This window comes from Carettochelys insculpta, chromosome 6, assembly GCF_033958435.1.
Source record: "Carettochelys insculpta isolate YL-2023 chromosome 6, ASM3395843v1, whole genome shotgun sequence".
In the NCBI taxonomy this organism is placed as follows: Eukaryota; Metazoa; Chordata; order Testudines; family Carettochelyidae; genus Carettochelys; species Carettochelys insculpta.
The window spans coordinates 67,052,150-67,065,729 of NC_134142.1; the positions used below are offsets into that span (position 1 = coordinate 67,052,150).

The 13,580-nt window shown below is 42.1% G+C and overlaps 1 protein-coding gene across 1 annotated transcript in view; it reads right to left on the bottom strand.

Annotated features, from left to right (window-relative positions):
- TTC9 (tetratricopeptide repeat domain 9) overlaps positions 1-9,229 on the bottom strand; it is a 33,032-nt gene extending 23,803 nt beyond the window's left edge. The window contains exon 1 of the mRNA XM_074998872.1: positions 8,798-9,229. Within this exon, the coding sequence (XP_074854973.1) occupies positions 8,798-9,089 (292 nt within the window). The 5' untranslated portion in view covers positions 9,090-9,229. The remainder of the gene's footprint in view (positions 1-8,797) is intronic.
- Positions 9,230-13,580: the final 4,351 nt, after the last annotated feature.

Here is a 13,580-nt window from a genome sequence, read left to right on the forward strand (position 1 = left end):
GAAAGGTCAGAGGTCAGCTTTTGCCATATTAAGCTTCAATTTATCGTAAAATATCTAGAACAAAAAGTTTCTCAACATGTGGCACGTGCACCCTTAAGGGTCCACAAGAGAAATCTGGGGGGTGAGGGGTATGTGTGCTGCAGCCATATGCAGCTCTTTGAGCAAAACGCTTGGAGCCATGACAGCGCTGTGCCGCTCTGCGCACATGTCCCTCCCTAGCACTTAGAGGGAGAAGCACATGGCAGCGGCTCTGGTGAGTCGCCAGCATTGGATTACAGCATGGAGGAGGGAAGTGCCTGGCTCTGGAGGAGGGGGGATTGGGTTAAATTGGGGTGTGGGGAAGGCTGGGGCCACCTGGCTCTGGAGGAAGGGATAAGGATTGGGTTAAAGTGGGGAGCTGGCAGTACCTGGCTCTGGAATATTATGTTTGTTACCTGAAGTAAGTGACAAAATTGCTATTTGTACAATTTTAGTTTAGTATTTATAATTACAACCGAAAGAGTTTAAAATGCACTGACTCCTTGTGAAAACAAATAATAAAACTGCAGATTTGGTATCAGAAACATTGATTTAATTGTGGCTGAAACCTAGATTTGAATATTTGATTTCACCCAAACAAACTCAAATTTTGCATTAAATTGTTATTTTTCTTGTAATTTCATTGGTCATTTTTCATTGATTGCATAAAAATATATATACACATGTATGAATTAAAAATTGGACTTTTTTAAGTTTATCCTCTTTGCACAGCCATCAGTATGATGGCAAGTTTATTGCCCATAGGCAATTTCTTTCAACCAGTCAGGTACATTTAAGTTGTTTAGACATATATATTGCAATGGTAGAAAAAAAAATTGCATGTCTGAAAATGGTGGGTAGAGGGGGGTACTTAATTTTTTTGAAGCAGTACTTCATTGAAAAAAAGTTGAGAAACACTGATCTAGAACATCTAACTATTTAACTGTCAAGCTGGTGTTCACACTGTGAAAAGGTTTGAAACACTCTGTTAAGACTCTGGAAGTCAGCTAAAGGAGCTAAAAACCAAACAAATGCATAAGTAGGTGTCTATTTCCATAACTGTTCCTCATCCAGGAAGTTATGAAATAGCATCCAAGTGAATGAAGAGAGTTTTTGGCATAGATGGTTTTCATGTTAACGGTTTGCTTCATTATAAAGTTAGTTACTTTATTAGATTTGTTTTCTAAATTCCATGCCATTGTTTAGACCAGTGGTCCCCAAACCACAGGGTGCACTCCTCAATGGGGGTGAGGAGGAATGTTCAGGGTGTGTGGTGGGGCCTGGGTCAGCCCTGTGGAGGTGGGGGCATGTAGGGAGAAGAAAAGAGCATTATTCAGTACTGCTCTGCACCCAGCTGAGGCCTTGACTTTGGCTCCTGGCCCAACCCCTGGCTTAGACCCCAGGTATAGCTCCAGCCCTGCCCCATGTGGGACAGGGAGCGATTACATTATCGGTAAGGGAGGGCAGAACATAAAAAGTTTGGGGACCACTGGTTTAAAGGATGACAGCTCCGTTCAATTTACTCTCTATATTTTCAGTATATTGCTAACAAAGTGGCATATTTTAGGATAGGAAGGAATTTGTTCACGTGCAAGTTTATTCATAGAGACTTTCCTATATTTGGTGCACATTGTGTCACAACAGTCAGGAAAAGATAGGTGCTCAGAGAGGTGTGATCTAAGTATCAGCTTGGGGTAAGAATTTCCTTAGTTCTAACTGCACCTGCCTTGCTGTGTATCCCTGAGTAAGCTACTGACCTTCCCCGTGCCTCAGTTTCTCATCTCTATATTGGAGATGATACTTCCTGCTTCACAGAGGGATTCTGAGGAATAATTAGCTCATGAGTGTTAAGTGTCTCAAAACTGGAAGTGCTTGGTGTTGTTCTAGGGATGGCTCAGTTACTTTCCAGAAGTACCTTGCTTTGAGTTCCAGCATTGTCAAAATCTTAACTTTCACATTTACAATGAATCAAAACACTGTGCTTAGTTTAAAACAATTGTCAGTTTATCGTTGCTTATTGCTGCTACCTCTTTGCACATTATTATTCAGTTGTGTGTAAGGGTGGTAAAATTTAACCTCACCCTTTTAATTATACCTCATCTCCACTCTTCCTCACGTACACGTTTCCCTCAGTAGAGTTGAATTTTAAGTGCACGGTTTATAGACTTGCATGTAGAATCTTCATGTAGTCCAACCTGGTGTGATTTGAACTTGTGGCCCCACCATACATATGCTATTTATTAGGATGCAAGGAAGTGTAAGAGTATTTGTTGTGACTCACTGGGAGGCTATTGCCAGAGAAAATTCCAGAACAGAATTTTAGAGGATATAGTGACACTGGCAGGAAAAGATACTGTGAATCCTTTTAACTAACTATATCAGTGCACATCTGTGAGCAATCAATAAATCTTGTTGAAAAGTTGATCACTACCCAGGGGCTTTGGTTGGACTTTCTGATTCTTGCCAGCCTCTGTTTGACTATTTTGAAAGCATCATGCTGCTGCCTCACCACTTAATTTGCCTGCCCATTCCCTGGACACACCTAGCGAGGTCAAGTCTCTGAAACAGAGTGGGACAGGAGGGCCAGAGTGAATGCAGCACACTACTGTACAATCCCTTTGCCTGCAAATAGGTGGCACGTTAGCATCAATGTGCTTCTCTCAATAGAAAACAACTGTGGACAAGGTATCACTTCAGCTTGTAAAAATTTCAATTTTCAAAAAGATTTTTGGGATCCCAGGAATACACGCACTCTGGTATGCATAGGTGCCATCTCTCCTCTTAAGTTATCAGTGACAGGAACTTTATTAGAATATTAGGAAGGTGCCAGAGAGAAGCTTACCTCCACACAGATTCAGAGGCACTTTTATCCCATCTTTTTCACACATATGTAACTCCATCTGCCTGCACAGGCATCTTTCCCATCCCATAAACACAATAGTAAAAGTATTTTACAGGAAAAGTTCACAAACAATACTAGTGTTTGGGGCTATCATCTAAGTACGTCCAACATTCACCCAAGGAAATCCACTCACTGCCTGTCTATCTAGAATTATATCACATGCTTTAAATCAGAGGGTCTCAGATTCTCTTATCACATGGCTCAAAAGAGTTATCAGGCAATTAGCTTAGTTGTCTTTGATCATCAGCAAGGGCACTGATGTTCTATCCATCACAATTATCTAAGTAGGGTTGGGTCACTCACCATTCAGAAAAGATTCCTTCCAAGGAAAATCCAGAATGCAACAGTGCTGTTTGACTTTCTACTCATTGCAGTCTAACAGCCAAATTCTGGCACCCTGCTCAAGCTGAATACTATATTAACTTCCTCTGTGATTTGTTCTATTTAGTTTAGTTTGAGACTACTTCCAGGGCAGTCCCTCATGATGAATACAGGTAGCAGAATCCAGCCCTAGGTCATCAATGAGCCAGTATACCCAGATAGTTGCTGTACTGCCAGTGGTGCCTTTTGGATGGGATGAAAAATGAGGGTCTGATCCATTCATAGTCTTGAAAGACTCCATGACACTTCTTTTCAAGAGTAGACATTCTTACCTTGGGATCCTAGCTCAACTGCATCTCAGATCATTATATTTTGTAATAGTGTGCAGTTATATAGAGCCTTCCAGCAGAGGATCCAAAAGTGCTTTACCAACAGCATTTTAATTGCTATAGTCATAATTTTGCTAATGTAATTAATTCTCCCAAAACCTCTAAGATAGCATAGAAAAAAGCAAAGTGACTTATTAAAGATGAAACGCCAATTTAGTACAAGAGCATGGCATAAAAATCCAGATCTCCTGTCTCCTAGGACCATATCTAATCTACATGGCTATTATTTGTCTCAGGTGAAGAAGTTCTCTTCCCTCTACCATGAGGGAATCTAGGGTGTGTGCCATGTTAAGCCAATAAACTGCCTGTTACTGTTTCACACTCGCTCAGAACATTAAAATTATGCTATTCTTAGCATTTTGCTGCTCTCAGAAGGACTGAGACTGTACCCCCTCTTGAGTAGAAATAGACCATTCCATCCCTATTCCATTCTCTCATACATAGTTCAATTTATTGTGTGTAAGTGGTGCCTGTTTATATGGAGTTCATAAAGCGATCAAGGGCCTTCTGGAGGAAAGGTGTTGTATTAATTGAAGGGACAGTAATATTAATGTTTGGTGAGGTCAAATTTGCTGCATGTATTCTTTGTTTTTTTAATTAACCTTTTACTCAGGAAAGCTTAGTTCTAGTGCAGCATTAGGATTTCACTGAGGTTTCTGTTCTTTACTTCCATTGAGCTAATTGAGAAAAAAGAGAGGTCAAGTGACTTGCTCAAGGTTGCAGACAGTCTATGAGTAATAAATGTTTTCTGAAAGCTATGTTTGCCTTGGAATCATATTTATTCTACAGGGCTTTATGTTGGCAGGTTTTTTTCCCTAACCTGGCAATTTCAGGGAACCTAAACTATGGTGCTGGATCTTGTTTTTGGCGAGATTGATCAGAAAGAGTCATGGTAAAGAGAAGATTTTTGGGCAGGACTCAAAAAAAACCCAAAAACATGGCAATATCAGACTTCACAAATGTAAAGAGTCCTCTAAGGCCATGATATCAATGTATCTTAACCACAATATTCATAGTAGCTTCATGCAGGAGGTATTAATGGTATTGCCAACTCTACACATTTAAAATGTGTGAGGTTTCCCCAGCCCCAAATTATGACATTGTCCTAAAAGATATAAAAAATTCATTTGCGTTTTTTCAGTTTGTCATCTGGTTTTTGAGCCTTTTAAGATTGTTTTCCAGCTTTTCCCTGGCCTCCAATAGGTCTTTTTAAAAAAAAAACAAAACAAAAAAAAACAAAAACAACACACTTAAGAGTAACTGGATTTCATGACTAAGTGCTCTGGCTTAAGAAAACCACCAAATACCATGAAACTCACAAAAACCCTGGAAGAGTTGGCAACACTGAATTAAGGTGCATACTTAATTAGCTCTAGCCTGTTTCCCAGACTAATACAATTTCCCCAAAAACCGCACGCACGCACGCACGCACGCACAGAGCAATGCATTCCTGAAACAGGAAAATGTGGCAGCCATATGAAAAGTGACACTGCAAAAGTAAAAAAGTACTTGCAAAATGCTAACTTTAGGGAGAGAATAGATGTACTAAAATACCTGATAAGGGCACTCAGAGATAGGCAGTTTTGTTAATACAATCCAGAATATTACTCAGAATTGGTGTCTATACCTCTTAAGTGTGTACTGCTAGCATAGCCCCCACACTACCCAGATATTTATTTATTCTAAGTTTAAAAGAAAAAATAGTTATAGTCCTCAAAAGCAGAGTACACTGCATCCTCTCCTTGCTTCCCCACACCAAATGAACAAATATCTGCCCTAATGGTACGTGCTCTATCGAAGACTCCTTAGTAGAGTCCTCTGGGTAAATAATTAAGTGACTTCTGTTGGATTTCAATGTTACATGATAAAGACCTACTGCTACACCACCTCTTGCTGTTTTTGATGAAGACTGTAATTTATGAAGCCTCCCAGTTACGGATATTAAAGGTTAACTGATTAGGATGAAGCTTAATGGATGAGTCTTAATGGTTCCAGTTAACCTGTATGGGCTAGAGCAGCCCCCCCCCCCGACCTGTCACAGACGGGGGTTGTTCTAGCCCCATCAGCAGTGGTTCGGGGGGCGGGGTAGTGCCGAGACACCCCGCAGACAGGAGTTGCTCTGGCCCAGCTGGAGTGCCGTCATCCACAGCAAGCCCAGGCAGCCATGGACAGTAACTGCTCAGGTCAGGCCAAAGCACCCTGCCCGCGTTGCTCCCAGGCCAGGCTGCTGCGGATGGGGCTCCTTCAGCCGTGCTGGAGCGCTGACCTCCCAGCATGGTGCCACAGACAGGGACACTCCAGCCAGACCAGAGCAGCCCCAGTCCCCAGCATGCCTCGAGCAGACCCTGTTCCCCCCAACCGGTCAGTTAACTGGTTGAACATAGCATTTAATCAGTCCCAATACCTAATCATTTAGGCAATTCAGGACCAGTTCAGCTTTACTTTGTGCCTTTTCCTTTCGGACACCAATTCACAGCAAGTCCTGCTAGAATTTGACCTCTAGTAAGTTTTTGAAGTAGAGACGCTGCACTTAAACATGCTGTGCACTTTTTAAATGTTTAAGTGTTAAGGCATTGAATCAACCTGAAATGTTTTGAAGTCAAAGTCTGCTCTCTCTTACATATGTGCAACCTCTTTGAAAACATGAGTGTAACAATTGTCCAAATGTAAAGAGTAGAATTAGTCCTATTGCAGTAACACTGCAGATGATTCTAGGCTCTTTTCTTGTCTTGGCACCAATTTAAAGATTTGTTTAAATCTAAGTTAAACCATGAATGTGTTCTCCCATTATATGATTATATTAAATCTCATAAGCAGTGGCAATTAGCAATGGTTTAAAAATATAATCCCAAATCAAACCAGAAATAATGAATAAATGAAATCTTAAATCAGCAGGAATGGGACTGTAAACATTTCCAGCAAGAACAATTTATGTACTCAGCAGAAATATTAACAAAAAGCAAACATCCATCCCTTCCTAGTCCATTCACCTTCTAGATAGATGCCTAATTTATATTTCAGGACTGAGAGTGAAGCACATTAAGCTGTATTAAGCTATTAATGGTATTATGGATTCTTTATATAACACCGTCAATCTAAACTAGCCTTACAAACATTACGATGTTTGAAATGTAACAAACACACAAACAATTTTTTTTAAGAGACAAAATTACACTTACGGAATTACAGTATTCTAGTGACACCTTCTCTCTCCCCATATGCCATTTACATGGTAATTGGATGTATTATGATTCCCTCAGTTACAAAATGTGTTCTAAAAAGGCCTAAATTCTACCCTCAGTTACATGCAAACAATCTGCAGGGGTGTGAGAATAGAAAACTGATCTACTTTATTCCCCATTTTTTTCAGCTCCGTACTATATGACAAGAACCAAACATAAAGAGCTTCTGCTACCTGAAGGGAACAGCTGATATGTTGGTGTCCTGGCTGTGGCCAAATCTTTGCCAAGAGTGATGAGGATACATCGTTTTGGAAAGGAGTAGGATTTACGGGGGAAGGGGAAGAATCTAACTCTCATCCAGGTACAAACAATTCTTTTGGTTTGGAGGTTCCAAAAATAAGATTTTTTTTTAAATATGAAAATAGCCTCTACTCTTGTCCTTACTCAGGCAAAGCTCCTCTTGAAGTCAACACAAGTTTTGTTTGAGTAAGGCTTGCAGAATCAAGCTATACAGTAGTTTAACCCCTCCACCGAGCATTCATTCCCAGCAAATCAGAGGGAGCAAATGCAATGATGATTGGGCATTTTCTAGCTATTGGGGCAACTGGTATCTGCCAACTGTCTAAACAACATTTTCTTTTATAAAGGTTTTACTTACACACACACACACACACACACACACACACACACACACACGCACACACACACACAGAGGTATGTATCAAAATTTCTGGACACTTCCTTTCTTCCACTAGAAACTCTAGTGCCACCCCTGCACTAATATTGGAAATTACAGGCAAGCTATGGTAAAATAATTGAAGGTAATCTCTGGCTGATGAAGAAAATGCTGTATAATCTTAGAGAATTCATTATTGTACTTTTTTTTTTCCCTACAACTGGGCATCCTGTACAAACATCATTCTATTACCTCTCTAATCTCACCTAACCTCCAGGAGACAAACAGTTAATATTTGGACACCTGTTTAAAAATATAAAGTGCTTGTGTGCACATGCGCTGAGTAGTAGTATTAGGAATGCAGATGAACCCTCAAAAGAGGTGAGGTTTTGAGAGAGTCTCTCTATTTGCCAAGTAAAGACTGACAGAATGCTGCACCACTCCCCAATAGGCCAGCTGCAATGCTTCTGTCAAACATATGAAAAGCATATTTCATACCCACAAAAGATTACTGAGACCATACTATATAGGGGCTTATATGCAGGAGTTGACTCTGATTCCAGGTAAATAATAAAAAAGGGGGTGGAGGGATGGAGAAGGGACAAGACTATAAAGCAGACCCATATTTCTTCTTAAGAAATAGCCAAGGTCCTCGTTTCTGGTTTTTATTTCCCAGAAATTGATCAGCGTTTATTGCAAACGTTTTTAAATGGGTGAAAATCAGCATAAAAATAACTTATTTTCTGGTTAAATACGGAGGTTAATATGGTGGATAGGAAAATAAGCCCCAAATAAAGAAAAGTACGAGTATTTAATGCAGTTTAGTGCTGTGCAGTAACAGCAGCAAACCCACACGCCTGCGCCTGCATCTTCTTCACCTTAACCAGCCTCCTATTTACATATAGATTAATTCATTAACTGAAACGCCCTTCCTAATGCAGCCCATGGGAGTTCATAACAGCCGTATTTTCACTTACGGGGGCAGGGGGTCCAAAATCTGGCTAAAATGGATGAAGCCCGAAGAGCAGCAATTGCAAACGCTGAGACTCTCCTTGAGCAGAGGCGGGTTAGCGCTGCCAAGGGGGATCGGGTCAGCACTGCTGCGCTGCCGCCGCGCTCCCGGGGCGGGGGCTCAGCAATCGGTCCCCGCGCCCTTGCAGGGCCACGGGCGCTGGTAAGCCGGGCTAAAGCCCCGGAGGGGGCAGGATCTAATACGCCGCTCCCGCACAAAGTTGTTCATGGGTGGGGGATGGGGACCAGCCCCCCCGTCTCCCGCACCACCCCCGAGACAGCGCCCAGCACCGCTGACCTGCCAGGCTGTTGTAACAGTCGACCTCGATGCTCTCCGCGCTCCGGCGCTGCTCGGCGGCGAGGGTCGTGCCGGCGGCGGCGCTGGCTGAGGCGCCGGGCTCGGGCTCGGGCGGCGGCAGCCCCTTCAGCTCCAGCAGCGCGCGGTGGTACTTGCCGATGGCCTCGCGGAATTTCTTGTCCTTGTAGCACTGCGCCCCTTGGCTCTTGAACTCCAGGGCTCGCTGCAGCAGCTCGTCGGGCTCTGCGCCAGCCTGGGCTCCCGCCGCCGCCGCCGCGCTCTGCCGCTCCATCCTCGCCGCCGCCGGCCGGGCAATGGGCTTCGCGCCGCCTCCCGCCCGCCCGCGCCCCGGGAGCTTGCGCCGGCTAACCCGGAAGGAGCCCGGCCACCGCGCCAGGGGCTGGGGAAGAGCGGCCAGCCCGGCTCGCTCCCCTCGGCGAGCAGCCTGACCGAAAGCCACCACCTCGCCTTCCGCAGCCCGCCCGGCACTTGTGCTCTTAAAGGCGCCGGCTCCCATTTCCTGGCCCTCCGCGGCTTGTGAGAGAGAGGGGTGAGGGGGCGGGCGGGGAAAGGGGGGCGATTCGCTAACGTTAGTGGAGGGTCTCACGCAGTAGCTTCTTCCAGGCCCAATGCACCACGTCCCTGGGGCCTCTGGGCATCCCGCCATTTCTCTCCCGCCTGCCCCCTGCCCATACCCCCATTCCGGGGCCTTTGGGTGCCCAGCAGTCCCCTCCCCGCGCCCACTTTCTCCCCCTTTTCCCGCCCCCACTGCCTCCTTGTAATTCCTGCCGTGCCCTCAGCACACCCACTTCCCCACTCCAGGTCTCTGCAGTGGCCCATCGCCAAGTCCACTGGCTCCCACTGTGCTTAGACCATTTCAGGACATTTTGGCAGTGGCTGCATGTGGCTCATCAGCGTTATTGTATCTGACACACAGAGAAGTGGCATTAAGTTGAGTGTTAGACTTCTTTTTGCTTGGACGGATACAACATTTATAAGTATTTTATATAAAAATGAGACTTCATTTGTGGGTAGTTCAGTGTTGCTAATCCAAAGCATTCAAAATCACAGTACTCACCTTGGATCATCTTCAAGGGGCCTGAGCTGCAGGGAGGCAGGTACTCAGCACTTCTTGTTGTCTCAAATTAGGGACCTCACAACTGATTGAAAAATACTCTCTGATGTAGAAGTCAGTGGTGAAGGGTGTGTTTTTGTGTAACTTGGAAACTGGAAATGGACAGTGTGTGCCGTAAGCATAAAAGCTAGAGGTGGAATGTGTGTGTGAAAAGCAGAAACTAAGGACGGAAAAGTCCCATTGGGTCACATTTAGGCCCCCCCCCCGTTGCAATACTGTCCAATGTCAACTCAGATTATTCAAGCAAACTCCATTTAGATGCATTCGAGTGCACTTTGATTTATGTGCAATCCAGTGTATGCCACTGAATTTAGAACATTTACTTTGCTTTGGGAAAGAAGATATTCCTAGCATGTCAACCGTACTTTCTTTGCAGTATGTGTTGAACACATTTGACACAATCCACACCAGCAAGAGCTATTTCCAGTGATGCTCAAGAGCAGTGTGGCTTCATATGACACCTTGTCAAACACAGCAGGATTTACTAGTATAGCAAAAGCTAGGAAAATCCAGGAAAAGAGGATGAAATGGAAGGGAAGACCCTAGAAATTTTTAAAATATAGCAATTCAAGATAGTAGCACGTCAGGATTAATAACGCCAATTTTTGGATCCCAGTAAGGTAAATCAATTTTGCTTAACAATTATTCTGTTTAATAAGTTAAATAAAGACCATGCTACCTCAAGGCCCCCCAGTTTCTTGGGTCTTTTACTTGGTTCTCGCCCTAGAGGCACTAGTTGGACAGACCACTGCTTTGTTCATGCAGCTGTTAATGCTTTCCACAATTGTGATGCCATCTTTCTTGACATGAAAGTAGCCTGTAGGCATCAGCTCTTTGATGATCCTGTAAATCTGAATGATTTAGGTATTTCTCCTGATAAAAGAGTAATAGCTGTAAACGCAATAGTCACTTGAAAAGTAATTTTAGCATGCGTATCCTCCCTGAACTCACTACTAACCAGATACTTCCTCAGGACATGTACCAAAAAACACAAGGTCTGACAGCTTTGACAAGCATCAATATTTTAATACCAACTTTATATATTTTTATTGGGCTCTGATATGATGAAATGGATTTGTGTGTTATACGAGTCTATAGGCAGAGACGTGGCCTTTCTCTGGTTGCCCAGCACCTAACACAATGGTTAGGATGTTAAAGTAATATAGAAACTAAATAAGATGAGTCGGTGGTAAAGTTGTTATGATATTGTTCCAATTTTTGCAAAAAAGCATCATTTAAATTGATATTTAATTAATTTATGGAAACCAAAAAATAAAATTTCAATAGTTGTTGTGAAAATCATTGTGAGAAAATCTTTAGCAGAAAAGATTATGAAAAAAATTCATGAAAAATGGAAACTCTAAAACCCATAAAAATTAAACAACTTTGTAGGATAATACAGAAAAGGACAATTTGGCCTTTTGACCCTCCCCCTCTAAAAAGGCAGTAAATAGTCTGATTTTTAGAAAAAAAATTTGACAAGATAAAACCTTATGTGAAATATATAAGACCCTTCATTTTCAGGTTTTATGGATATTTAACTGAAAAATTCCTGAGTCTTATGAAAAAGGTTATTTGATTTTTACTGATTTGCATGTGAATTTTGGATTAGTGAAGTACTTGAAAATACTGATTATGTTAAGAAAATACAATACATCTACCTGTATTTGTGTACTGAACGTTAATGTACCGTTCATTGAAGAAACCACAGCAGTAAATTGTTTTTACTTTCAATATTCTTACATTTCTCTATTTGTCACTTTTTGTCCACCATTGCCTAGTATTAACCCTTATACTTACAAAAGAAAATTATGAAGTTAATTTTTGCACGAATTTTCACCTGTTCTCAAATTTTTGTAATAAACACTTATAAATTTCTAGAAAAAAATTAAACAAAAAAATCTTGAAAACAAAGGACCTGGGACAGGCTGTAGAAACACTATGGCAGAACATGCATTTTAAAGAAAACATACATGGCTTCTGTGGAAAAATGTGAAACACTGTCACCTCACAGCAGAAAAGAGTTATATATTGGAGATGATTAGGTATCCAGCTCTCTAGATGTTTCAGCTGTATGCGGGTCCACCAGAAATTGCCAGAGATCAAAATTAAAATTTTTGATAAGTTTGGAAGCTACATATATGATTTTACCCAGTTTATTCCAAACCCTGACAGAACTGCAACAGCATCAACAAGAATTAGAAGATATTGAGTTATGTTCTGGGCTGGAAAACAAAGCACCATTCATATCAATTAACCTTAGTCCCTATCTTTAATGCCCCCACAGTGCCCTGGTGCAGTCTAATGTAAGCTTATCTCTTCTCCATTTGTGAGTATTTTTGTCTGATTGTGTATCAGCCTGGGTGTGCCTTCCTGCTTGTCTGGTTGCCTCTGGGTGTCTGGATATGCTTGGGTGTGCCTGTCCTTCCTCCTTCAGACTGAATTTTCCTTAGCATGGGACAAAAAGTGTACATTTGCATTCCTTACTTACTAACCTGCGCATGTGGACCTCTGCTCACATGCATGGTAATGTTCTTTTGGGTTCTTTTACTGAATCTTAACTTCCTGCTCTCACAGATTACCTGAAAAATTATAGTATGGTCATTATGAGCTTTTTCCCCATCTGCAAACTTTTTAACAAAGAGTCTTAAGGTTTTGAACTGTTTGCAGATGAGAAGTGTGCTGCAGGGCAAAACTCTTGATATAATTTGAAAGGTAAAGAACAAATATTAATGGTGTCTCATCAGTTATCCCTCCATCCTTTCTAGATTGTATGGTTATTAATATGGTCAGAAATAGCATAGACATGTTAAATTTCAGAACATACTACAAAAGCATATGAAAGGGCTTCTGAGGAGCACTGCAGGCATGGGATTTTTAGGAGGTTTTAGTGCTGTGATTTCTGGCTGGAGGTAGGTTTTTTGAATGTATTGTGCATTTACTGAGTGTAATTGTATGGGTAGCTAGGATGCCTCCCATTTATGTACATTTATTAAACATTGAACTTTTTATTAATGCAGCATATATCCAATGTGCTCAACCCAGCATTTGTGGTGTATTGATTTTGAGGAGAGTTTTGGGTCCCTATGGAAGCATATGACTAAACAATTTATTAATCATCATAGAGCCATACCAGAAGTTGTACCTCTTTCCAAATGGGCCAAGAATGATTGGAATTGAAGTGATGCCAAGCTCAGTCAACTGGGAGAATGGCATCCCTGCCCTGCCTATGTATAAGGATGAAACATACCCCCAGTTGCATCTAAATTCCAGCATACTCAGCTGCTGCTGCTGCTACTACAATCTGTCACCAGTCAAGTAAATCATCCATTATTTATTTCCAAATCTTACCTCAAGGTCTGCAGCTCACATTACCTTCCCCTTTCCCTCAAAAAGGAAAAGTTTGGCATTTGTGATCAAGGCAAGAGACAGGCTTGAGGAAAGAAGAGCCGAAAGAGAAGCCTCTTTGAAATCCCCAGTCACCATCCTACCTGTGTGTGGTTGAATTGCGGAAGGAGAGGGATTGAAGGTGAAATCAGAAGAAAATGTTACTACAGTTAATTCAAAATCATTGTATTTCTCACGGTAGTTTTTTCAATGGGTGGTTTCTGATAATGTGCGCAATTTATTAATGACTGTGGCTCAAAG